The 24,337-nt window shown below is 44.5% G+C and overlaps 3 protein-coding genes across 3 annotated transcripts; 1 reads left to right on the forward strand and 2 right to left on the reverse strand.

Annotated features, from left to right (window-relative positions):
- Positions 1 to 1,719: 1,719 nt before the first annotated feature.
- LOC123149722 (B3 domain-containing protein Os06g0194400) lies at positions 1,720 to 4,653 on the reverse strand. The gene is made up of 7 exons (XM_044569431.1): positions 4,418 to 4,653; positions 4,188 to 4,295; positions 4,042 to 4,073; positions 3,767 to 3,941; positions 3,459 to 3,665; positions 2,732 to 2,787; positions 1,720 to 1,975 (listed from the first exon to the last, which is right to left on the reverse strand). The coding sequence occupies exons 1-6, from the start codon at positions 4,550 to 4,552 to the stop codon at positions 2,752 to 2,754; spliced, it is 693 nt and encodes a 230-aa protein (XP_044425366.1). The 5' UTR covers positions 4,553 to 4,653; the 3' UTR covers positions 1,720 to 1,975; positions 2,732 to 2,751.
- An 8,108-nt stretch (positions 4,654 to 12,761) lies between these two features.
- LOC123154464 (uncharacterized) lies at positions 12,762 to 14,639 on the forward strand. The gene is made up of 3 exons (XM_044573193.1): positions 12,762 to 13,245; positions 13,372 to 13,615; positions 14,167 to 14,639. Exons 1-3 carry the CDS (start codon positions 12,772 to 12,774, stop codon positions 14,505 to 14,507), a joined length of 1,059 nt encoding a protein of 352 aa, XP_044429128.1. The 5' UTR covers positions 12,762 to 12,771; the 3' UTR covers positions 14,508 to 14,639.
- A 1,033-nt stretch (positions 14,640 to 15,672) lies between these two features.
- LOC123151112 (uncharacterized) lies at positions 15,673 to 20,127 on the reverse strand. Its single transcript, XM_044570885.1, has 9 exons — positions 19,822 to 20,127; positions 19,658 to 19,738; positions 18,140 to 18,229; positions 17,836 to 18,002; positions 17,029 to 17,098; positions 16,699 to 16,778; positions 16,563 to 16,625; positions 16,074 to 16,150; positions 15,673 to 15,979 (listed from the first exon to the last, which is right to left on the reverse strand). The coding sequence occupies exons 1-9, from the start codon at positions 20,092 to 20,094 to the stop codon at positions 15,879 to 15,881; spliced, it is 1,002 nt and encodes a 333-aa protein (XP_044426820.1). The 5' UTR covers positions 20,095 to 20,127; the 3' UTR covers positions 15,673 to 15,878.
- Between the last annotated feature and the right edge of the window lie 4,210 nt (positions 20,128 to 24,337).

Below are 24,337 nucleotides of genomic sequence, written 5' to 3' on the forward strand. Positions count from 1 at the left end.
GCATTTGGCACGTTGCACAAGCAGGTTCATATCTTTGTCGCGCCATCTCATCCATTGTTGGCTTTGCATCGTTTTCAATCACGCAAAGCTATCAATCTTTTCAATGCACCGAGAGCGATACGCTCATAAAATCTGTAGATTAATTGTTTTGTGTCATATATAAGGAACCTAACATGTACTATATGAGTAGTATGTCTAGTTTCTCCCTGTCTATATGGGGCACAACGTCATCGTCAAGATATAAAGCACTCCATTTGGAGATAATTGCACCATCAACAATGGATCAGGACAAAATTGATAGGATGGTTGGCCTATACATATCATACACATATTACTACAATTGATTAATATCAACAAAGATTGTTTTTCAAGGAAAATAATCATAGCTAAAAATAAACTTAAATTTATTATAAAGCATACTGTGAGACATTCGGGCATATTATCTTTACAACTAAAAATTCAGCAGGAAGTTGGCTCCTTATATTATACAAGAACAAGTATTCGTCCTTTTTGAGAGGGGAAGATCGAACCTTCCTTATATATTGGGTAGAGATGTGCTTAAAGCTTTCCGTTCTATCACGTACTTACTTGAATATACTCCCTCTGTTCCTAAATATAAGTCGTTGGGGGAGTGTAAACTGAACTCCCCCAGCAACTTATATTTCAAAACATAGGTAATATATCGCATCAGAAAGTTTGGGCATATACCACCATTTAGCTGTGCAATTTAGGATATGCATCAATTCAATGTATACGGATGAAATGCCATCCATTTGCAGCAATTTCTACGGGTCGGTCATTGTGATAAGATTTGCTTGATCCTCACCAGGCCACGAGGCCAAGGAGATCAACATTTATTTTTTCTGACAATTAACTCGTTTGCAACAGCCAACTCAACTTAAATTTATTGGTATGACAGCACACAGTAGCACGGATCTGGCGACAAGACCTTCACGCTGACGGTAATAACAGGCAAAATAACTGGCAACAAGAGTTTCACGTTGACGATAAAAGCAGGTGCAATAACTGGCGGCAAGAGTTTCACGCTGACGATATGGCATACAGGTGAAAGTGCACCAAATAGTCACATGCACAGACAGTTCTTCGAGGAAAAGCAATTTGTGAGGCTGTGGGTGGATAGTAGTGATGTGTAGAGATGGACTGACGGTTCTGGTAATAATGCGTATGCTGGCCGGCTGTTGGTGCCTGAAATCCATACGTGTTGGGTTGTGTTGGAGTATACTGTTACATGAGAGGGATTGAAGAAGATGGGATGGGCAAAATGGTGTATTTGTTTCTATTGCATCCATTAACAAGTGATGAACTTGATCTGTCCCAAGTGTTTTCTCTGTTCTTTGCAGTTTCTTGTACCTAGTGTTAGATGACATTGGTTCATGTCCTTGTGTACACCTTGGCTAGTCTTGGTCCTGTTGTTTCTGTATGATGCGAATTTTTGGCTCATGGACAGCAATGAGCATTTGAAAGTTAAGTTCAGTAAAAACATTTGTCAAATAGTCACCTCAACAAGTCCAAAAAAAAAAAAAACTAACGGATGTGAAAGATTGCTATAAAATTACAGTTACCTACAGCCATTGGATCCATGTGGAAGCATTCTCATCTTCGTCTCACCTTATTTATAGCTAAAGCATATACCATGTTACTTGAGAACCACAAAGCTAAGATCAAAAGCAGCCACAAGATTGTGTAGATATGATCATAGAAACGAAACAAATCTGCTAAATTATGCATGCATGCAGAGTGAATCAAATTGGACATCACAAGAAGTTGGATGGGAATAAGGATGGTGCATAACAGGCAAAATTTACAAGTTTAGTTGGTTCCCATAGATAAGTCGAAACATAACTACTGGGAGAATCTGTGAAGTTAATATTTTTAACATTGTCTGTCACCGAAAAGGCTGAAGACGGTTCACGATCTCCATTTGCAACTCATTGTCCAATTCCTTCAAGCGGGCCTAATTGACCAAAAGACCAGAAATACTTAGTAAAAAGGGAATAATGCTAAGTTTAGACAATATCAATAAATTATGTATGATCGGGAAGAAATAGGAAAGTGGGGAAGTAGATGAAACACGAGTGTTGGTGGTCATTGGCAATGGCAAGCAAGCAGAATGAATATGTATAGAAAGTTACAAAGTAGTAACCTAACGCTTTTCCCTCAGATATGAGACACTCATGGTACCAAGACTCAAATGTAGAAACAATTTAGTTGAACAGATGCAATTTTGTCATTCTTTTAAACTGCCGACATAACAAGGTGTGTACTAGACTAGTGCTGCTTTTGAGGTAAGCCAAGAGTGCCTTTCCTTAAAAACTGTGGCAAAAAAAAAACTGCTGCCCAGAGGTACAGATCGACATGCAAAAGTGGAGTACACAGTTCAAATGGTTATATATCGGGGAGGGAAAGATAAGCAGAATCCTGCACCGCTCCCACCCAAAAAAAAAATACAATCCCTTAATGCCTGGCATGTAATCAACTAGTTTGTCAGATATAGAAATTTGGCCAGCTTTTCTCCCATGTTCACATCACAACTAACTGCAGTGCAGGAAACAGAGTTAAGTTGAGGTAGATTAAATGATAATAAAACACATGTTTCACAATTATTTCAGACATGTGAACTACCATGCAGTAAAAGATACTTAGAAATAAACTTTTTACAATACTCAATTCAAACTTCCAACTAACACTGACAATAATATGAACAATTTACCTGCACACCCTCATCAGTCGTTACTTATAATATGAACTTTGTCTGATAATGTGGACCTGCATCATGTACATGGCAGAGACGCCATTATTAGCAGTGATACACATGGTTAGACATAGCAGAGGCTCCATTATTAGCAGTGATACACATGGTTAGACATAACAGAGGCTGCATTCGTACTTTCATAGCAATAACAGAGGCTGCATTTCAAAATATGTTCCCAGTTGTTAATCCTTCAATGAATTGTTTCCTATTCCATGTACAATCACAAGGAGGCTCCAAGGGAGCATTGTAGAATCTGCTTAGAATGAAGGAATGTTGTAGGGATGTTGTTGTATAGCAATGGTTCCAGCAAAAGAACATGTCTAGTTAGTCATTTCGAATAAATAGTTAGACATTCTTTGCAACCTCACATTCATTCCTAAATAAAACTGTGGCTCCACTCAACAGTTTAAATCTACAACATAACAAACCACAGAGAACAAATGCATAATATCTACGGTTATTACATGACCATAACAAGAATTCCCCATGAATTAATTCAGTCAACTGCTTGGGTGTACAAATAGTGTGGAACATTCAAGATAATGGCATCAGCAAACCACCAAACCATGAAATTGAACGCAATTCTTCAGAAATTGTATAAAATGCACGTGCATTCTCATTGGATCCAATGTTTCATACATGGACAAAGCTTCAGACAAGGGATTGCACCATATTAAAGTCTCACCTTGAACTTTGCCCGGTCAATGCGCTCGAACACCAGGCAGTCACCATCGACCAGCTTGTGATTGATGGCAAACGCTTTCCACTGGGCGCTGAGGCCCCACTTGCGCGCAAGGTAGTACGAATCGGACTCAGCACCCTTCTCATCCACCAGAGTGATCCACTCATCACGCTTTGGGAGATGCCTGGTGCAGAACTGCTTGGGGAGGCCCTGCAAGTAATCCATCCAAATCGGCACCCGACAACCATCGTCAGTTTCAATCAGGGAGTGAACTGAATGCAAGCATGCAGCAGTGGAAGCCTTTTGCTTACTAGCCAGAAGCCTCCGGTGACATGAGACTGGGTCATGGGCTTGACAAAACTGGGGTGGCGGGGGTCCAGCTTGCCCTGCAGCTGTTCGGCCATGTCGGTGGCATAGGTTCTGGCTTCTTCGGTCGCGTAGACTCGATCAATCAAGTCGCTCCTTGTGGTGTGCGTCCTGCTCCCCCTGCTCCATCAAAAACAACCAAGAAACAGAGTTGCTGTACTATGCACGAATCAAATGCTCTCTGGAGAGGAAGAATCGGACGAGACATGATTATCCCCACCTGATACTCTTCTCAAGGACACCATAGGTATCCTACACAAGCAAATACACGGAAGATGCATTCTTCAGTTAGTATCTGAATCTGAATGAAGGAAAAAATAAAAATGAAAATTGAAACCCTTAACGGCAGCATAACCACGTTCGTACCTCGAACCGGTAGTTGGGCTGCTCGGGGAGGCTGGCGACGCGGCCGGAGCGGCGGGGCGGGGCGTCCCCCGGCGGCGGCCCTCGAGGCTTCCGCTTCGCAGATTTGACCTGCGACACGGACGGAAACCCGGCGAGTCAGTCAAATCAAACAAACAAACGAACGAATGAACAGCCTACATACGAATCGAAGGGGGAGGAGGCCAGGGGGGCGGGAGGGCGAGCGGTCTGACCGGCGAGGGCTTGGGGTCGACGGCGGCGTCCCTGAGGGCGGCGGAGAGGTGGTGCAGCTTGAGCTGGTCGAGCTTGCGCCTGTTCTCTTCCACTTGCCTCCGGCGCTGCTCCTCGTACGCGACCGCTCCGGCCATCCCTTCTCCGGCAATCTCCGGATTTCTCTCTCTCGCTGCGGCGGCGCTGGGCTGGGGAAGATGGGAATGGGGAGGAGGAGGCCAGAAAGGAAAGCTGCGGCGGCCAATAAATTAGACTGGCGAGGGGAAAATAAGGAGGACCCGGTCTATGGACCGTGAGCATATGGACCGTTTGCGCGAGGGGTGGGCGCTTGGTGGGTGAGATGGGTGCATGCACCGGGTTCTGGGACGCTGGGGGTGCCAGGCCGAGAGCCGCGAGATTCAAACGTTCGAAATCATTTGCGCTTTCTGATGGAGGGATTCTAGTCTAGGTAGTTGGGGAAAGAAAATCTTATGTAGGAGGCATTTCCATAGAATTGATTTTGATTTTTTGGAAAAGAAAACGGGTTTTCGCGGCACTAGCATTGCCAGCCAGCCACGGTGAGCTCGACGAAACAGAGCTTGAAGTTATGGTAGCAGTCGAATTAGTGGAACGAACGCGGGCAGTTGCACCGAGACGCTACCCAGAACCCTTATCCCCTTCACCCGGTGCAGGTGTGCAAAAGGGCACAATTGGAGACCTGCTCACCGGAAGGAGGGATTCTAGGGAGTATGGGCCACAAGGCAGTGATGGACAGGGTGGTATATTGACAATTTTTGTCGTCCTCGTGTTGCTAAACTGGGAAGAAGGGCCGACGATGCTGTAAATATAAATACCTCTGGCCTCGCCCCCGTCATGGCGATGCGAGGTGGTTTTCTCACATCCAATAAGTCATGTTGTCGAGGGGAGAGGAGCCCACCAACTGCGATGATCCCAGCCAGGTTTGTGATGGCACCGGTAGTCTTGTCAATAGATCCCGCCACGACACATTCATCAATGATTTGGGGTTGGGTCTCCTTGTTTGGCCTTCTTTTTCTCCAACTCAATGGTTCATGTCTTGGATTATCTGTGTTGCATCTCCTGGCAACGTTGAAAGTGTAAGAATCTAATAGTTTTTCAATATGGTCATTTATTGGGCATCGACTTTACAGTGTAATCTCAAAATGGATAAAAAGTGTAAATTATACTCCAATGTTTTAGCAAAAATGGTCACAAGTCATCCATGTCAATAGGCGAGGAGAAGTCATCCAAATCATTCTTGAGGAAATCATAAACTGACAGCTGCTCAGTTGACTGGTGAGTAGGGAATTAATAAGCTAATCGGTAAGTTAATCAATTAATCGGACAATTTATCAGTTTATTGGCTACACAGTGATCCTACGAGTAGGGATTAATTAGCAAATTAATTGGTTCATCGGACGAATTCTTGAACAAAGGTCCAAATACCAAATACGAGAAAAGCTGTGGCCAAAGATTAAATGACCTATTAGGAACACAAAAAATTGGCAGAATGGAAGGCCACACGGTAAGCTGGCTTGGTTCGGAGCTGGACGTGGCTGTCGTGCAATGTAATAAGGAGTGTACTTCTTTTCTGATTAATATACATGTTTTGCCCCTGCAGAAAAAAATTCAATTCATCTATTTTTTTTAGATAATCATTCTTCTCTGAAGAATCTCATGGAGCTTTATTAATTAATTAACTGGCATTTTCATAAGTGCAAACACTGGGTCATAAGGAACACCGAGCCATGCATGATGGCCTGAAACTAAAAAACCTGCATGCTTTTTTTTCAATGGGGAAAGCGTACATGGCTGGCTTTAATAAAATCAAACCATGCTTACATCGTCCTGAAACTAAAGAAAACTAGCATGCTTATAGCAAGTTAATGTACTTTGAAATTAATTTGTTTTCTTCTTTCATGAATAAAGGTGCACAACTTTTCTTTTTTTTGAACATAGTACAGACACAAGCGCTGATATACACATGTATACACTCACGCCTATGAACGCACACACGCATACCCTACCCCTATGAGCACCTCCAAAAAACTGAGCCGGCATATCATCTTGAAATTTACAAAGTCGTCATAGGTGTTTTGAATCGAAAGTGATTGACTGTCTTGATCGATGGTTACAGAGAGTATATATATCCCCTGGAGAGATGCGACGATCGCGAAGAGATGCATCGGTTCCAGAAGGACGGGAGAGAGGCGTTGCAACGGACACAGGCGTCCGTGCGGGAGCAACCGCTCGCTCGATGGGCAAGGGGAGATTTCCCTTAATTACAGATTATACTTTAATCTTAACACTTCTCCTAATCTACGCTTAACCATGTAGAATCATCTTCACGATTGTCGGGGAAGCTCTGTCATCTCAAAAGATCCTCTTTCAAAAGTTCTTCATAAAATCTTTGATGAGATCATGAAACACATACTCACAAATAAAGATAGCATAATGTGATGTCATTAAAATAAGGATATCTCAAGAAGAGACTCCCCCTGACACCTGCAAGTCCCTAAGTCTTCGCATACCAATTCCATGAACACATTTCTGGAACGTAGAATTTGGTAGAGACTTGGTAAATAAATCAGCAAGGTTGTCGCATGATTTGACTTGCAGAATGCTTATTTCCCCGTTTTTCTAAAGATTATGGGGGAAAACCATTTAGAAGAAATATGCTTGGTGATATTATTCTTGATGTATCATGTTTGCATCTGCGCAACACAGGCTGCATTATCTTCATAGATAATGGTAGGTAATTTTATCGAACCCATTCCACATGACTGTTGTATGTGGTTTATCATTCTCCGAAGCCATACACATTCGCATGTTGCTTTAAATAACGAAATTATTTCAGAATAATTGGTAGATGTTGCCACCAGAGTCTGTTTCGAAGACTTCCATGATATAGCAGTGCCACCATGTAGGAACACGAAGCCGGTCTGAGATCTGGCATTATGGGGATCAGACAAATAGCCGGCATCTGCATATCCAATCACATCAGAGTCCTGATTTTTCTGGAACTGGAAAAATAGGCCAAGATCCTTTGTGCCTTGGAGATATCGAAAGATATTCTTCACTCCAGACCAATGACGTTTGGTGGGAGCTGCGCTATGTCTAGCAAGTAGATTCACTGCAAATGCAATATCAGGCCTTGTGCAATTTGCAAGATACGTAAGCGCTCCAACAGCACTAAGGTATGGAACTTCAGGTCCCAACACCTTTTCTCCATCATCCCTTGGTCTAAATGGATCTTTCTCTACGTCTAGAGATCAAACCACCATGGGAGTTTTAGATGGATAGGATTTGTCCATATTGGATTTCTCCAATATTTTCTGGATATAGGCAGATTGGTGTACCATGATTCCTGAGGGAAGGTGCTCAAGTTGAATACCTAAGCAAAATTTGGTTTTACCCAAATCCTTCATCTCAGATTCCATCTTTAGGTGATTGCGTGCTTCATCAATGCCTGGTGTGCTGCCAATGATGTTGAGATCATCAACATACACAGAGATGATGCAAAATCCTGTAGAGGACTTCTTGATGAAAACACATGGGCAATCAACACTATTGGAGTAACCTTTCTGAAGAAGAAACTCACTTAGTCGGTTGTACCACATCCGTCCCGACTGACTTAAGCCATATAATGACTTATTCAGCTTTACACAATACATGTTGCGTTTTGCATTTTTATTCGGGATAGAGATTCCATCAGGAACCTTCATATATATGTCCGAATCTAGTGACCCGTAAAGATATGCGATCACGACGTCCATCAACTGCATAGATAGATGATTTTGCACTGCCAAGGATATAAGATATCGGAAAGTGGTTGCACTCGTTACTGGAGAATATGTTTCAGTGAAATCAATGCCGGGTTTCTGCGTGAAACCTTGTGCTACGAGCCTTGCTTTATATCTCACCACCTCATTGTCTCATTCCGTTTCCGGAGAAAAACCCATTTGAATCCGACAGGGGAAACACTGGGAGGTGTAGGTATTGCTTCAGTGAATACCTTTCTTTTGATAAGTGAGGCAATTTCTGCTTGGATTGCATCCTTCCATTTAGGCCAGTCGGAGCGCTTTTGGCACTCAATGATAGACCTTGGATCATGATCAGTGAGAAGGGTATCTGCAATCTTTTCAGCAAATTATATGTCGACAGTTGTTGTCTTACGGTCAAATGATTCTCCAGAATCAACATAGTTGATGGAAATTTCCTGCACCCCTAGTGATTCTTCGTGATTTCCCAATACGATCGAGTCTGGGTGTTCCAATGTCCCAGTCAGTTTGTGCACACTGAAACTGGGTTGTGGAGGTTGCCCTTCCACTGGGTGTATACTACCCATCAGGTGTTTGTCAACGTTGAGTTGACCTGCATTTACTGACTCCGATGTTTTTCTCCTCGATTCCTTTTCCCGCTTTCTAGAAGCATGCTCCAGGTCAGAGGTTGTACTACTCTTCCTCTTTTTGGGAATAGGGAGTTGAGTGGTTTTTATCGGTACCTCCACTCTATCTGGCGCGTTTCTGGCCGGATTTAAGGATTTTGTAACACCTTTCAGACCAGTAAATGAATCTGGCAGATTATTTGCAAGATGTTGCAAATTAATGATCTTCTGAACTTGAAGTTCGGTCTCTTGGGTACGTGGATTAGAGGATGAAATGGCATGAGCATTCCAATCAATTTCTAGGCATTCTTTCTGGTACTTGAAATCTCCCCCTAATGCCGAAAAATGTTCCTCATTAAATATGCAATCAGCGTGACGGGCTGTGAATAGATCCCCAGTCAGGGGTTCCAGGTACTTGATAATCGACGACGATTTGTACCCCACATAGATCCCCAACTTCCTGTGTGTGCCCATAGATGTCCGCTGTGGTGGTGAGATCGGGATGTATGCAGCACATCCGAACTTACGCAGATGGGAAATGCTCAGAGGATTTCCATGTACCAATTCCAGAGGGGAAGAACTGTGATATGCAGTTGGCCTCAATTGTATCAAGTCAGCAGCGTGTAAAACAGCATGACCCCAACAAGAGGTTGGCAAGTTGCAATTCGTCAACAAAGTTCTTGCAATGAGTTTGATCCTCTTAATCAATGCTTCAGCCAAACCATTTTGTGTATGGACATATGGAACAGAGTCTAAAACTGCACCATATACAATAATTAGTACTAGACTAATAAAACAGAGATTTAAAAAAACTTGAAGAGAGCAGGTCGATCGCCTGGGCCTGGGCCTGCCACCGCCGACCGAGGCCAGCCCGCAGCCACCCACACCGCATAAGAGGAGGCGAGAGGTGGGGCGGTTATGGATAAGGACCCGCACGATCCGCACCACGCTCAATCGCCCACCACCACCTGCGCTCGCAAGGAGTAGGGAGCCCAGTCGCCGGCGATTGGGGCGAGCGCCGGCGCCTCCCCTTGCATCTTCAGGTGTCAGCGACGCGACACCGACGAGGCCTCTTCATCAGAAGAGGAGACGATGACGGTGGAGGCTTGGCGCAGTGGAGTAGCGGTGAAGCCAGGGTTCGCCGGAGCCCATGAGCATGGGCGACGGCCGGGGCGGTGGTCGAGGGCTGCGACGGCGCGCCCGAAGAGGCGGCCGAAGCGCCGCTCCGCGCGGCTGCTCGAGCCCGCGGTGGTGGCGCCCTCCATGTCGACTCCAAGGCGGACGACACCAGAGGCGCCAGATGGAGCGGAGATGAAGGCGAGCGCTTCCTCTGCATTCACTGTCGAGCGCATCGGCACCGGGGCGTAGCCAGGCGGGCGGAGGCTCGGGCCAGTGGCCAGGGCATCAGGCGTCGGCGTTGACGGCGGGATCCATGCGGCCGGCGGAGGAGGTGGTGGAGGCGGAGACCCAGTGGGCAGGGCAGGCGCGATAGTGGCCCCATGCATCATGGGGGCGCTCGGGCCGGCCACCAGCCAAGGATCGTACCCCATGGGCGCCTGGCCACGGGCGCGGGGACCACCGCAGTGGGCGCATCCAGGAGCACGGGGACCGTGTCTAGGGGCGTGGTGAGGACCGCGACGGGCGCATCCAGCGGCGCGGTGGCCGCCAAGGGCGGCACGTCCAGCGGCGCTGCGGTCGAACCGTCAGATGGCTTGCATCCGGCGACGGAAACGGCGGTGGCCACCAACTCCATGACGGCGAAGGGCAATGAGGCGGTAGCGGCGACCGTCCTCGCGGATCAGACGGAGGAAGAAGGAGACGAGGCCTGTCATCTCACCGGCGGCGTCTCTTCTCTCTTCTCCTTTCTCTGTTGCCTTTTGCTCTCGCTGGCTGTTCTACGTGCGTGATAACGTGTTTTGAATCAAAAGTGATTAATTGTCTTGATCGATGGTTACAGAGTACCCCTTGGAAAGATGCGACGATCGCGAAAAGATGCGTCGGTTCCAGAAGGATGGGAGAGAGGCGACGGTTGCAACGGACACAGGCGTCCGTGCGGGAGCAACCGCTCGTTCGATGGGCAAGGGGAGATTTCCCTTAATTACAGATTATACTTTAATCTTAACAATAGGCAACTCGTCATCGACAGAAACATCTCCTCACACTGAATGTGCATCGCCGAAAATCCTGAAATAAATCTAGGAATAAATGCGAGCATCAGGACTTAAACCCTGGTGGGCCAAGGATACCACAGTCCCTTTAACCATCCATCGCCACAACTTTTGTTTTGAGGGGTATATAAGGTGCACAATCTAGGACTCCTTCGGGCACCGATAAATCACGGGTGGACATGCGGCCATGCGAGGATGGTATCTCATCCGTTCGCTGCACAAAGATCAGTGCAGTAATTATACAACGAGGCATGTATATTGATTTCTTGGCAGTGTGTCAATGTTGTATTGTCCATGTATGACACGGCCAGTACGTGTGAATGCCCCACCACACAATAAGTATGTATGTCCCATCACACAATAATTGTATTGATCCCACATTATTGTTTTAGAGGAGTTAATCGGCGGCCTGCACCACCTTCTGCATTTTATCCCCATCCAGCAGCTTCTCTCTCACTCATCCACCTCCTCCAGTTCATGCGTGCATTCTGCTCATCCTTGTTCTTCTACCAGACCTGGCCAAACGGGCCGGCCCGGCACGGCACGGCACGGCCCGTGCTAATCGTGCCTGGCCCGGCACGGCCCGCCATGGCACGTTTAATAGTCGGGCCGTGCCGTGCCGGCCCACGGGCGCTGCTCCTTGGCCCAGGCACGGCCTGATTAGTAAACGGGCCGGCCCGATGGCCCGTTTAGCACGCTGGGCTGCACATTTTCAGCCTGCTGGGCTGGTTTTTAGGCCTATTGGGCTGTATTTTAGGTATATATATATATATATATATATAAATCTAAAAAATATATAAAAAAATTAAACGGGCCGTGCCGTGCCGGCCCGCGTGCCCAGGCTCCAGGCCCAGGCACGGCCCAAGGCGTGCCGCGTGCCGGGCACGGCCCGTTTAGCCCGTGCCATGCCTGGCCCATGGCGGGCCGTGCCGGCGTGCTCGCGGGCCGGCCTGTTTAGCCCGGCCCGTTTGGCCAGCTATATTCTCTACTTCATCCATTCTGTTCATCCTTGTTCTCTAGCCTCGGCCTCCTCGACCCGGTCTCCAACATCGTGGCCAACACCCTCGTCTCCCGCGGCGAGCCGGGCGACCTCGTCCACGTCCCCGAGGACAAGCTCGGGGACCTGGAGCGCCGCTCGCTGGACGGACTCGTCGCGTTCCTCACCCGCTTCTTCCCCTACCTCACCGACTGCCACGCCGTGCGCTTCCTGTTCCTCGCCGGCGCCGACCTGCTCGCCGCCGTCCGCGCCGTCGCGTCGGACCTCGGCATGACGCGGTTAGGGTCATCACCCGGGCCCGCCGTCGAGGAGGCCCTCGTGATGGCCCTCAGGTGCGCCGCCCTGGCCGCCAGGCACCCGGACCCCGATCGCCTCGTCCGCGACTGGCTCGCCATCTCCGGCCGCCTCGACGACACCGTGCGCCTCCTCGCCGACGTGCGCCGCCGCTCCCCCGAATCCAGCCTCGACAGGCTCCCCAACCTGCTCGACGGATTGCCGCCCCCGGCACACCAAGACCTGTGGCGACGACTGACGGCCTCTCGTCCGCCTCCTCCTCGCCGCAGCGTGCCGCACCAGACCACCACCGCCCTCAACGGCACGCTCCAGGACGCGCTCCACGGGTTCTACCTCGAGGCCATCGCCCGGTTGCCGGCCGGCGAGCTGCGCTCCCGGCTCCACCGCAGCCTGCTCGTGGCCGGCCACTGCTACGGCCCGCTCGACCCCGTCTCCAACATTATCATCAACACTATCTGGCACGACGCGGCGTTCCCGCCCGCCGTAAAACTCGAGGTGGACGTGATCGGCACCATGATCCTCCACCGGACGGAGAACTGCTCCTTGTACGGCCTCGTCTCCTTCCTCTGCACACGCCACCGTCATCTCACCGATTTCGATCAGGCCATCTACTGCCTGCTCCAGGCAGACGGCGACCTACTCCTCACGGACCGCCGCCTCGATGATGACGACGAGGCAGCTGCCGGCTTGGACAGAGCCTTCTTGGCCGCCGCTACGGCGGCCTACCACCCCAACCCCGATGCTCAAGCAAAGCTTTTGCGACGTCTATGTCCATGTGATGAGCGGATATCATCTATCCTACAAGGTAGTACTGGCCAACTCTCCTCTCAAGATGTTCAGTGCCTTGCCAGGTTGTTGTGTCCTGAGGCTGCCTGCGGCGAGCAGCCGCTTCGCCGGTTCCCCCATCCATGGTACTTGTCATCGCAAACAATGATGTGCAAAAAGATCAATGCTGCATTGAGTGCATATGCCGCGATGCTCAGCGGGGTAGGTTTGTTTGTCTTGCTTGCTTGTTGTTGTTGTTGTTGTTGTTGCTAGCATTTTGTCAAATGCCTTGCTATGCAAAACTAGCTAACTGAACTAATTTAATTTACCTCCCCTCTCCATTTACAGGAACCCATGTATGAGCTTCATACAATCTGTGGTGTGAACAAATACGTGTCAGGCCCAGTTGGCACTGATGCTAAGTGCTACCGCACCCATGTCAATTTCCTGGCAACTCCCAAAGGCACTCAGTTTCCTGCCGGCACAACTCCGCTGCTATTCTTCGCTGAGGTTTGCAATGATGATGATGATGACAGAGCTGGAATGCCACAACCCTTCGTCTGTCGCGTGTGGGTGCCGTTACCATGTGCCGGTATGATCTAGCTAACCCTGTGCAAATTGTTTTCATATCTTGTCCTTTATGTAAACGCCTGAAGAGCATGACTGATATGTATACTTTGGTGATCTAGTTTGTTGTTATGTGCTATTGCTAGTTAATTTATTAACAGCTACTAGGTGTTAGCAAATGAAATGTTGTTGCTAAGTGTTTGGCCGATACCTCCTATTTAGTGTGAAAGACGAAATATTTCAAGGAAAAAACGCTTTCAATCAAATATCTCAATGGTGTAGGTTTGTTAGCCAACATTCAGATCAAGCGGCGTTGCTCCCTAGCAAAGCAGGCAAACATGTAGCTGGATGACCTCCTAACCCGCACGCTAATTTGCTTCAAGAAACATATGGTTTATATTTGTATGCATTGGTGGTTACTTTGTTTTGCAACAATTAGGAGCAACAAATATTTTATGGTTCTATGCATGATGAAATTTGTGAGCCACAGAGCATTTTTATCTTTTAATGAATTTTTGACGCTTAGAGTTTAGGATGCAGCCCTTCATGAATATTGATGACATTTGTTTTTGGCAGGACGAGTACGGTGCCTTTACTGTGACCACATGGGTATTAGGATTGTGCATCCGGTTGGGGAAGACTTCCATGGGCGCAAGTTGGAGTTTGAGAAGATGGTCTGTGGAGAAGACCCCTGCGACGATGATTTTGATCCTGCAGTGGACCAACCATATTACACCAATACAAAGATCATCGACCATAGTCGCGTCACAACGGAGAGGCTTAATGGTAGGGTAGAAGAGGATCGCCTTTACAATGATCCGTTGGAGGATAGTGATGGGTATGGCAGTGACATGACTTTGATGAGCGATGAGTATGATAGTGATTTGGATTCCATGGCTGATGAGCGTCATGTCTAACATCGTGTCGTAGCTGTTATTAAGATGTTGTAGAATTGGAAGCCATAGTAGGTAGAAGAGGGTTAACAGTTGACAGAGAACCTTGTCTTAGCCTGAGTTTTAGATGATGCACTAGTGTATTGGAATGTCGTATAATGGTCACTGGTGATGGCATTCGGAAGTGAGAATGATTGTTTAACAAATAATTTAACAAGGATAGTCATGTACTCCCTCCGTTCACAAATATATGATATTTTGAATATTTTAATATGAACCACACACTAAGACTGTCTGTAATCATCCAATTGTGAATTTTTTTAGAACATCTAATATTTATGAACGGATGGAGTACTTTCTAGTGCCAAAGTTTTAGCAAGATTCACTGTCCATCTGTAATTCTAGCTGCCTAAACTTGGATGGCTAAAGGCCAGGTTTTTATGCACAACCAATGTTAGGTCTTTCTTTGCAATGATGATTTATCTTATTTTATGTGACATTGCAACCCTTGCCTAGTTGTAACGCGTTAGCTATTTATGTGCCGAAAAATCTCAGTATATTTGTGGCCCTTTTTTTTTTTTGCTTAGTGTATATTTGTGGCCTTGTGGGCATGCACAATGCTATCAAGTCAGGGAGCCGTACAAGCGTTTCACAAAGCTTCTTACGAGTACTTAGTTTATATACTACACCCTCTGTTCCTAAATGTAACACATTATATACTACACCCTCTGTTCCTAAATGTAAGACATTTTAGCAGTACAATTTGAATTTAGGGTGTACTCCCTCCATCCCATAATGTAAGACGTTTTTGCAAGCTATGGCGTTTCATAAAGCTTCTTACGAGTACTTAGTTTATATACCACACCCTCCGTTCCTAAATATAAGACATTTTGGCGGTACAATTTGAATTTAGGGTGTACTCAGTTGCTAAAGCCAAAGTATTGCTGGTTGCACTAGTGTTGGTCAGCTAGATATATGCCGGAAACAGGTCCTCCAGTCGTCCAGTTCAAAGCGTTGAGAGGTGGATTTGGTTACAGTTGGATCCGAATTCAAGGGCATGTACTGCTAGGGATGGGTGAGAGATATTCAGGAGTTGATTACTCTCTATAATTCAGGTGAAGTGTGAGAGGCCACAAATACTGTTGTTCTACATTTGGACACTAATAATGCAAAAAATAAATATGCCAGGTTTGACAGGAACTCTGCTCCAGGTTTTTAGCTGTGCTCGATTGACAGATCCAATGTGCATATATATGTGCTGGAAGTAAACCAGTTCACAAATATGCAAACAATCGGAAAAAAGAACATCAAGTATTTCTCCTGCTGTTTGCAAGTACATCGAACAAAACAAAGTTTTGTAGGTCACGTCAATGTCCGAGTGTCACTGCCAGTCGATTATTTCAGCTGCTTACTGAAATCTGGGAGATCAATGAGTTGGATCCTTGGTAAAGCCCCTGCTTCTTCCCTCTCTTTTTGCGTGTTGTATCCCCATTTCACTGCCCAAACGGCATCCAGCAACATCAGCTACATAGGTTAGTTTTTCAACTATGAGTTAACCACTGGGTTTGGCTAGCCAGAACTATGACTTACCCAGGTAGAGGTTCCATTTGTCCAGCGCTGGTTCTTTGATCACGTTCTTCAGAGTCGCTAGTCGGTCCTCGACGAAACTGTTAAAGCGCAACAAAGAGAAAAAAAAGACAAAATTATCATTCCTTGATTTTCTTGAGTTTGAAGGTACTGTTATCCATTGCATAATTTGTATATTGAACAATGATTCAGATGAGCAACTTTTGATCCACGATATAACAATAATCTGTTTAAAAATCAAGATAACGACGTAGTAAGTGATCCCCATAATGTACAAAGAATTGCTTTGTTTGATTACTGTGCATATTGTAAACATAGGTTAATAAGTAGACAGAAAAAAAAAGAAAAACAATATTATGACCAGCTGTAAGTAGTATTGTATACCAACTAATTGATTATGCAGGAGAGGAATATTTATATATTGTTCTCCAGAACTTAGCTTTCCGATGCAGTATATGGTATTAAAGTCAATCATACAAATGATGGACTTACTGAAGTGTAAGACCTTGGTGCTGTGGCATTTCCTGCAACTGCTGGAGAACTTTTACCTTCGGACTGAATAATGAAATCAGAGTCAGTAAGAAAATCCTTGATAAGTGAAGGAACGGCAAGAAAGGGCCTTACTAACCCAGATCCAAGTCCATATATCCTTTCAGAGGGAAAATCTACTCCAGCCAATTCTTTAAGTAGTGCTCCAGTAAATCTACTCTGAAAGACAATAAAAAAGTGATCAGTAGAAGATCAGCATTCTGCGTTACCTACAGGGCAGCTGGGAATTAACTAAAAGCTAAATCATCACTGTAAAAAACATCAACAAAATGATAAAGCCTAAAGATGGTTGTTAGAACCATTTGTTGAAACAAAATGCTTGGTTGTTCATAAAACAGAAACTGAAACCCTATGATATAGAAGATCATGATAAGTTAGGTTGCACAGAAGAAAAATGTAGGAGATAGACCTGTTTTGTTGTGACTATGTAAAGTTCAGAGCTTGAAAGCTTTAATGCATCAGCTGTCCCAGGATAAAACCTGCAGCCACACATTGGTTTGTCCATCAGTTGCACAATATCCTTTGTTCGATATGTATAATGAACATGAGACACTTGAGAGACACCACGCCATTTCAACTTTTTCGGACGTGTACTAGCTATAAAACTGAAAAGAGAGTGGGAAAAGTGCAGATACTGCCTGCTCGGAAGTGACATACAGAATTTTGATTTGTCAAGTGAAACAAAACTTTCACGCAGAGCAATAAAATCAACTTAAATTGTAAGACAGAATCATAAACTCAAGCAATATTAACACATAACAAAGCACATATGTTCTCATGGAGACACGCATGCACATAAAGGGATAGGGTGCAAACGTGGAGCCAATAATCAAGAACTATTAATGATCAATATTCTTTCCAACGTATTTGAAAACCACTGATCAACATATCACATTGAGTAACACAAATTAGAAAGTCATTTACAGGTTAGTCCCACTTAGATGCAATGAGTCTTCTGCTACTATTTCTTAAACTATCTTTGCATCTCTGTCTAAGAGAAATAGGGAATAGAAATGCACGATCTGTATTGCATCCATGTGGTCATGAGCCTGAGAGTGCTTTGGAAAGTTTTTAAGTATACCTCTCAATTGAGGATAAAACACCAACCGTCAATAGTGAAAAAACAAAATGTTTAGTTAAATGCAACTCCATTTCTCTGAGTATATTGGTCAGACCAGCAAGAAAATATACACCAATTATTCCATAGATCAGTCACCTGTTAGCACCTATCCAGCCAGACAAATCATTTTCAAGCCAGTCATCCCTTACACAGCCAAAGAGATCTACAAGAGATTCCCTATCTTCTTGCCACTCATCCATGAGAGTGGGCAACAGTTTTGACCAGTTGTCCAATATTTGTTGGATGCTAAGCCCATCTGCAACCTTGCAAATACCACCTTAATATAAAAATTCGATCAAGCTAGAAGCCTAAAATCATTTGCCTATTCTTTTACCACCTTTGACAGGACTGATGTTATTTGGTCATGAATATAATACAGATGAAGCAGTACAGAACTTACTGATGATTTTCGAGCAGAGGGTATCTGGATCTCAACAAGCAACCTTACAAGCAACAGGTTCTCATATCCTGTTTCTATCACTGGACGGAGCTGAAATAGAACAAAACATCCTAAGTAATGAACTATAAACAGTAAAATTATAAGAGGGATACTATGTTACTCGTCATGGAACCAATATGAGAACATGGTCCTATTATGCTTCATGAGAGCGAGCAGCTCAATTTATTCATAGCACCATTCTTTAAAAGCCTTATTTGAAAAACAGAAAAGGTTAATTATCACTGGTGTTCTACTATCCACAGTAGTACCAGATATTTGTAACATGTGGATTGCTCATACGTTTAGGAACTGTGGGCAAACAAGTATGTAACAATACATTTTTAGTTGTACTAGCAAGATGCCTGTGCGTTGCACGGAACATCAATATCTTGTGGGAGAAAATGATGAACGAGGAAAGGCCTTATCTGCAAATGTGGAGAGGAGTGCGGGTAAATTGTCATAGTTTCCTTCCTATCCATTAGATATAGATCGGACGGCCTATATTGCAGGATGGCAGGCACACCATCATCACCAACTCTGCTTTTTATAAGAGTAGATATATGGGATAACTTCATATAATGGATATATGAATGAAGGGGGCAATATTCACCTTGTTTGCTTGGTCAAAAATCATGTTTCATGTGTTCTGGAGAAACTAAGTGAGGAAGGTTTGACACCATTATTCTGTACCATCATCCTCTCAACTCTCAAGAGACCACCTGCTTACAACAACCTTAAAATTTGTTTTGATACCGACACTGTCCTTCGACGCCAGGGCTCTTAATTACCAAAAAATGCACCTAAATTTAACCCAGTCCCGGGTCTGTATCTGCACACTGAGGAGCAGAGAACTGCGCCGAAGTTGCTGCAAAGCTTCCGAATAACTATGGCGGCTGGCTGATGCGCAGCGGTGATTTCACTACTAAGGATGGATGGTGATGATAATTGGCAAGGACCATAGGGGAAAGTAGATTCTTGGTTGAATTTGAAAGCCCGAGGCAACAATAAGCTAAGTTTTACTAAGTGGCTGAGTAGTTCAGGACAGGGCACCAAATAACGTCACAGAACCAACAACATGAGCAAGCCGCACAGTGCTTACCGCTCCAACCCACTAACCTCAATCATCCATCACATTTTGGGGGTAAGTGTTAGCTATTCATTTTACTGTTCTTTTTTGTCACATTCTTGTCAGTCAAAACTGCTACAGTAAGCCGCAAAATTTGCTGTGGTAAGGTGCATTGCAACATGGAATCTGCTTAGGGGGAGATTTCCTGCATCTCCATAAAAGACGCTTCCAACTAATCAACAAAATCAGTTCTGCAAAGCCACAGCATTTCTAAATGGAGCTTCGACATGCTAGTGTTAGCCAAGAACCTGTACATAGGATTGAGCATATACAGACTGACTGACATACTGTACATAGGCAGCAGCTAAGTACTACATTAGTCGGTGGGGAACAAGAGCAAAGGAGGGGCTTACGGTGTGCATCTGCTCCACTATCCACTCCTCCATGGCGGCGTCGACCTGCTCAAACACCCACGGCCACCTCACCTTGGCGGCCTGCCACAGCGCACCGGGTCAACCACATCCACGTTTAGTCAACGCAAGAAACACGGCGGAGGAGGACGGAGTTAGGAGCGGACCTTGACGGCGGAGAGGGAGCTCTCCCCGCAGCTGTCGCAGAAGACGCCGTCGAAGTCGAGGGCGTACAGGTCGCCGCCGCCCATCGCGGCGCGCGTGGGCCTCGCCGCCCTTACCCCTCCCCTCCCCGCTCCCCCGGGCGGCGGAACGGACCGAAGGGAGCGCGGGCGGGCACGCCAGCCCCAGCTACCCGCGGCCGGTGGAGCCCCCGCCCGCCTCTCCAGGCGGCCGGTCGCCGGAGCCGGACGCGCGCCGAGAAGTCCAACGGCGGCCATTGCGTCCGAGGCTGAGCAAGAAGAAAGAGGCAGCTTGGATGAGAGAGCTGGGGCTATATGGGCTTTCTGCTCTGGTGGGCCAAGAAAGAAACGAGGGAGAGGAAAGGAATGATGATGGAAAGCCCTTCATGCTGGGCGCAGCTGTTGCGCCGGGAGCTATATGTTCGAAGGCCGTGCTGCCAGTGTTAGAAGCATATACTGTTTAGGATTTCCGGACGCGGAGTTTCTCCTCCGGGGTTCATCTGCACCCGCGCTTAGAAAGAAAAACAAAACAAATACTAAAAATTTCAACTTTTTTTGTGCGGTAGATAATTTGATGCGTGAGGTACGCTCCAAATTTCTACTTATTTGGAGATCTGAGAAGCTCTCGGCAAAACAGACAAATCAGAGTCTGTAAAAAAAGTTTACTGTTCACGAACTGTTCTGACCCGGTTTGTCTTTTTTGCCGAGACCTGCTCAGATGTCCAAATGAGCTGAAATTTAGAGCAGACCTCACGTATCGAATTATTTACCTCACGCACTGTTCAATCACTTGCATTAAAAAATTGTAACACCCCCACTCCGTTTTTATAAATTACAAAAAATCATACATTACAAAATTGTTTGCAGATTAAAAATTATCTTGAATTTGAAAAAAAATGTTTGTGGATTTTTTAAAATTTCATGAATTTTAAAAAACACAAATTTTAAATATGTTTGTAAATTAAAAAATCGTGAATATTTAAAAAGTCAAGAATTTTTTTAAAAAAATTGCGGAGTTGTAAAAATTCTCACAATATTTAAAAATATTCATGATTCTTAGGAAAGTTTAGAAAATGGACAAAAATGGATAATGAAAAACCAAGTGAAAAAGGAGAAACCACAGATAAAGAAAAAAAGCAGGACCGTAAGCATCTAGACACTCCCCAAAACTGGTGCAAAAAGAAACACTACATGGGCCGGCCCACTACGAAAGAAGCGCCAGAGGGGTATATGGATAGAGTAAATGAATATGACCTTCCCATGTTTATGTAGTAACTATTGGTTACCTAATGGTTTGTTAAGATAGAGATCAATAAATACTAGTCAAATATGACCAACACATCTTCTACCTTGGCTCTCTTTCCTCTGAAAATGCATTGGTTTCGTTCTATCCATAATTCCCACAAAACCAGGATGATCAATTGCCTTTGGTAGATTAAAAAAATTGTTGCTGTAATTTTACAATCTTTTCACGACTTCAAAAATGTTCCGTCATTTAAGATAAATTCACGGATTACAAAAAAAATTTATGATTTTTAAACCATTTAAAAAATGTAAACGGATCTTGAAATGTCTATAATTTTTAGAAAATGTTTGTGAAATTTATAAATGTTCACAAACTTGAATAGAAGGTTCATTAAATTTAAAATAAATATTTATAATTTTATAAAAATAAAAAATTCTTCAACTTTTAAATAATATTCTTATGTTAAAATGATGAAAATTGAAATGAAGAAAAAAATGAAAAAATCGTAGAAAGGAAAAAGGGAAGAAAACTAGTAAAGAAGCACAAAAAGGGACGCTAATGAGTTGCGTCGGCGATAGCGCTGGAGTGCACCATTAGTACACTTTGTGTAGTATCCTTCGCAGTGAGAACTAAATAGGTGATCTAGGTAGAGGTAGGGCGCTACACTACGACATATCGTTCAAAGAAAGCTCACAGCTTCAGGCCTTTTAGCAAAGTTCCTTTTCATTTCCCACCTTTATAATTATTTCGAAATGGTCTACACATTTGTATATTTTGTAAAAACTTATTTTACAAATTTAATGCAACCGGAGTTAAAAGTTATAAATGAAAAGTCCACGTAATTTCAAAAGTGTGAAGCATTTCAGGAGAATGTACAAGTAATTTTAGAGAAGTTTCCAACCATTTGAACCAAATGTTCATGAATACTTTAAAAATATATGCGTATGTAAAAAACGTGTTCACATATTTATACAACTATCCATGTTACTTAAAAAGTCTTAACATATTTTTAAAAAATTATTTTAATTTTAAAAACTTTCACAAGTATGAAAAATGTCAATTCAATTTTATATGTGTCCACACATTTTTATAAAAATGTTCATGCATATTCTAGAGAATTTTACTGTATCTAAAAAGATTAGTGCACTTCTATAAAATATGTACAGATGATATAAAAGTATTCATGAACTTCTAAATGTTTGGATAATTTTAAAACTTGTTCAAACATTTTATAAAAAGATGCCCTTGAAAATTTAAAAAATCCACTTGTTTAAAAATATTAATAAAATGGAAAATGAACCTAAAAGTAATTTAAAAATAAAAATTAATAACTAAACAAAAAACACTGAAAAGCAAGTAAAAAACTGCTTCCAAGAGAAATCCAAAAAATATATATGAAAAAATGGTGGCTGAAACCCCCCGAAAAGAAAGCTGCCCCCAAACCCTGAGCACTACCCGCCAGAGGTAGAGGAGTTAGTATGGCGTAGTGGCGTGAGGGTCAAGCATCGGTCCAACTCCTTAACAAGCATTGCCACAAGATTTTGAAACAAAGACCATGGGGCTTCGTTACATTTTCACCCTTGGTATTTTTTTTATGTTTGGCTGGCATGGTTGACTTTTGTGTCATGGGCCAGTATTTGGCGGGTCGTGTGATAGTCAAAGGAGGGGTAATGTCAAAGTGAATGTAACTTCACTCCATGAACTTGATCCAACACCGTGATTTCTTGTAGTATGCATCGGATGGCCATGAATAGGCAGAGCGGGAGGAGCTGAGATGAAACATTGTACGTACCTCAGAGTATGCAGTTCTGATATGTTTCTTGTACTTCACTGTAAAAAATGCATTTCATGGCTTGCTCAATTTCTCAAGAGCGCCCATACCCATCTTTTTCCTATCATGTACAAACTCATAGTGCCAACCTACCAGCTATTCGAGATTATTGCAATGTGTGACCCACGATGCGTTGAACGCTATCATATTTTTATTTATAGTCTCAGTATTTTATATGAAATTCTATCTGACTGTCATTATTTGTTTGATATCGTTTTTGTTTGAAATCTTTAATGGGAATTAGTCAAAAGCCATACTATTATAGTCATCACTAAGCCATACTATTATAGCCATCACTTTAGTGATATACATATAGCACTAGAGAAGGCTCTTAAGATAATGTGTGTGAAATACCCCATTTCTTTCAACACTCCTGTGTTCCCACACCCTCGTGCAAACATTGTAAACATCATTTGAGTGTAGCTCATATATACTTTTTCCTGCATCGGCACAAACACTACATCAAAAAACCCAATAACACTAGAGTTTAAATAACAACATTGTCACTAGATACCATGTGGCACATGTCGTAAGCAACACAAAATAGATGAAATAAAAACATTGTCACTAGATATTACACTACTGGGCGAAAGCCAGACAACACTGGAGTTTAACCGACAACATTTTCACTAGATATTGCATAACCAGCGCGCATCGCAGAATCATAGATCACAACCACGAAGCAACAAATTAAAGGATCGAATAACAACATCCGACATCCAGGACTTCGCAACAATTAGAAGTGTCTTCATGCATCCCCTCCAGACATAGGAGCCCATCGATCAGTATCACTGGCCTAGGGTGCAGAGCACAGGGTAATCAGCCCCTTGACAACACAAGGGCAGCTTTTGCTCAGATACTCGAAGTCGTCAGTGGCCATGGCCTCGCTTAGATTTTGAGGAGTGCTGAGAAATTCGAAGCACGCACCCTTGAGATCACGGCAGTGGTGAAGCTCAGCCAATGCTAACACGTTGGCCACAGTGCTCACATCGATTCTCTTGCACAACTTGTTTTTGCACATCAACTTGAGCCTCTCCATGTTATACATGTCTGCTGCCACAAGGCGATGCCGGTACATGGTGTTGGGGAACGTTGCAGAAAACAAAAATTTTCCTACGGTTTCACCAAGATCCATCTATGAGTTCATCTAGCAACGAGTGATCGGATGCATCTACATACCTTTGTAGATCGCGTGCGGAAGCGTTCAAAGAACGGGGATGAGGTAGTCGTACACGACGTGATCCAAATCACCGGAGATCCTAGCACCGAACGGACGACACCTCCGCGTTCAACACACGTACGGTCAGCGTGACGTCTCCTCCTTCTTGATCCAGCAAGGGGGAAGGAGAGGTTGATGAAGATCCAGTAGCACGACGGCGTGGTGGTGGATGCAGGGCGTCACAGAAGCAGGGCTTCGCCTTATA

This window comes from Triticum aestivum, chromosome 7A (assembly GCF_018294505.1).
Source record: "Triticum aestivum cultivar Chinese Spring chromosome 7A, IWGSC CS RefSeq v2.1, whole genome shotgun sequence".
Lineage (NCBI taxonomy): Eukaryota > Viridiplantae > Streptophyta > Magnoliopsida > Poales > Poaceae > Triticum > Triticum aestivum.

Excerpts from the sequence above, each read along its gene's own strand:
- LOC123151112 (XM_044570885.1), bottom strand. The coding sequence starts at position 20,094 with ATGGCCGCCGTTGGACTTCTCGGCGCGCGTCCGGCTCCGGCGACCGGC. Across the intron at positions 16,626-16,698 it reads ATATATGGACTTGGATCTGG|TCCGAAGGTAAAAGTTCTCC; the intron begins GTTAGTAAGGCC and ends TTCATTATTCAG. Across the intron at positions 15,980-16,073 it reads CAAATGGAACCTCTACCTGG|TGAAATGGGGATACAACACG; the intron begins GTAAGTCATAGT and ends CCGTTTGGGCAG.
- LOC123149722 (XM_044569431.1), bottom strand. The coding sequence starts at position 4,552 with ATGGCCGGAGCGGTCGCGTACGAGGAGCAGCGCCGGAGGCAAGTGGAA. Across the intron at positions 4,074-4,187 it reads AGCCCAACTACCGGTTCGAG|GATACCTATGGTGTCCTTGA; the intron begins GTACGAACGTGG and ends TTGCTTGTGTAG. Across the intron at positions 2,788-3,458 it reads TTGACCGGGCAAAGTTCAAG|GTCCACATTATCAGACAAAG; the intron begins GTGAGACTTTAA and ends TACATGATGCAG.
- LOC123154464 (XM_044573193.1), top strand. The coding sequence starts at position 12,772 with ATGATCCTCCACCGGACGGAGAACTGCTCCTTGTACGGCCTCGTCTCC. Across the intron at positions 13,246-13,371 it reads ATGCCGCGATGCTCAGCGGG|GAACCCATGTATGAGCTTCA; the intron begins GTAGGTTTGTTT and ends CTCCATTTACAG. Across the intron at positions 13,616-14,166 it reads GGTGCCGTTACCATGTGCCG|GACGAGTACGGTGCCTTTAC; the intron begins GTATGATCTAGC and ends TGTTTTTGGCAG.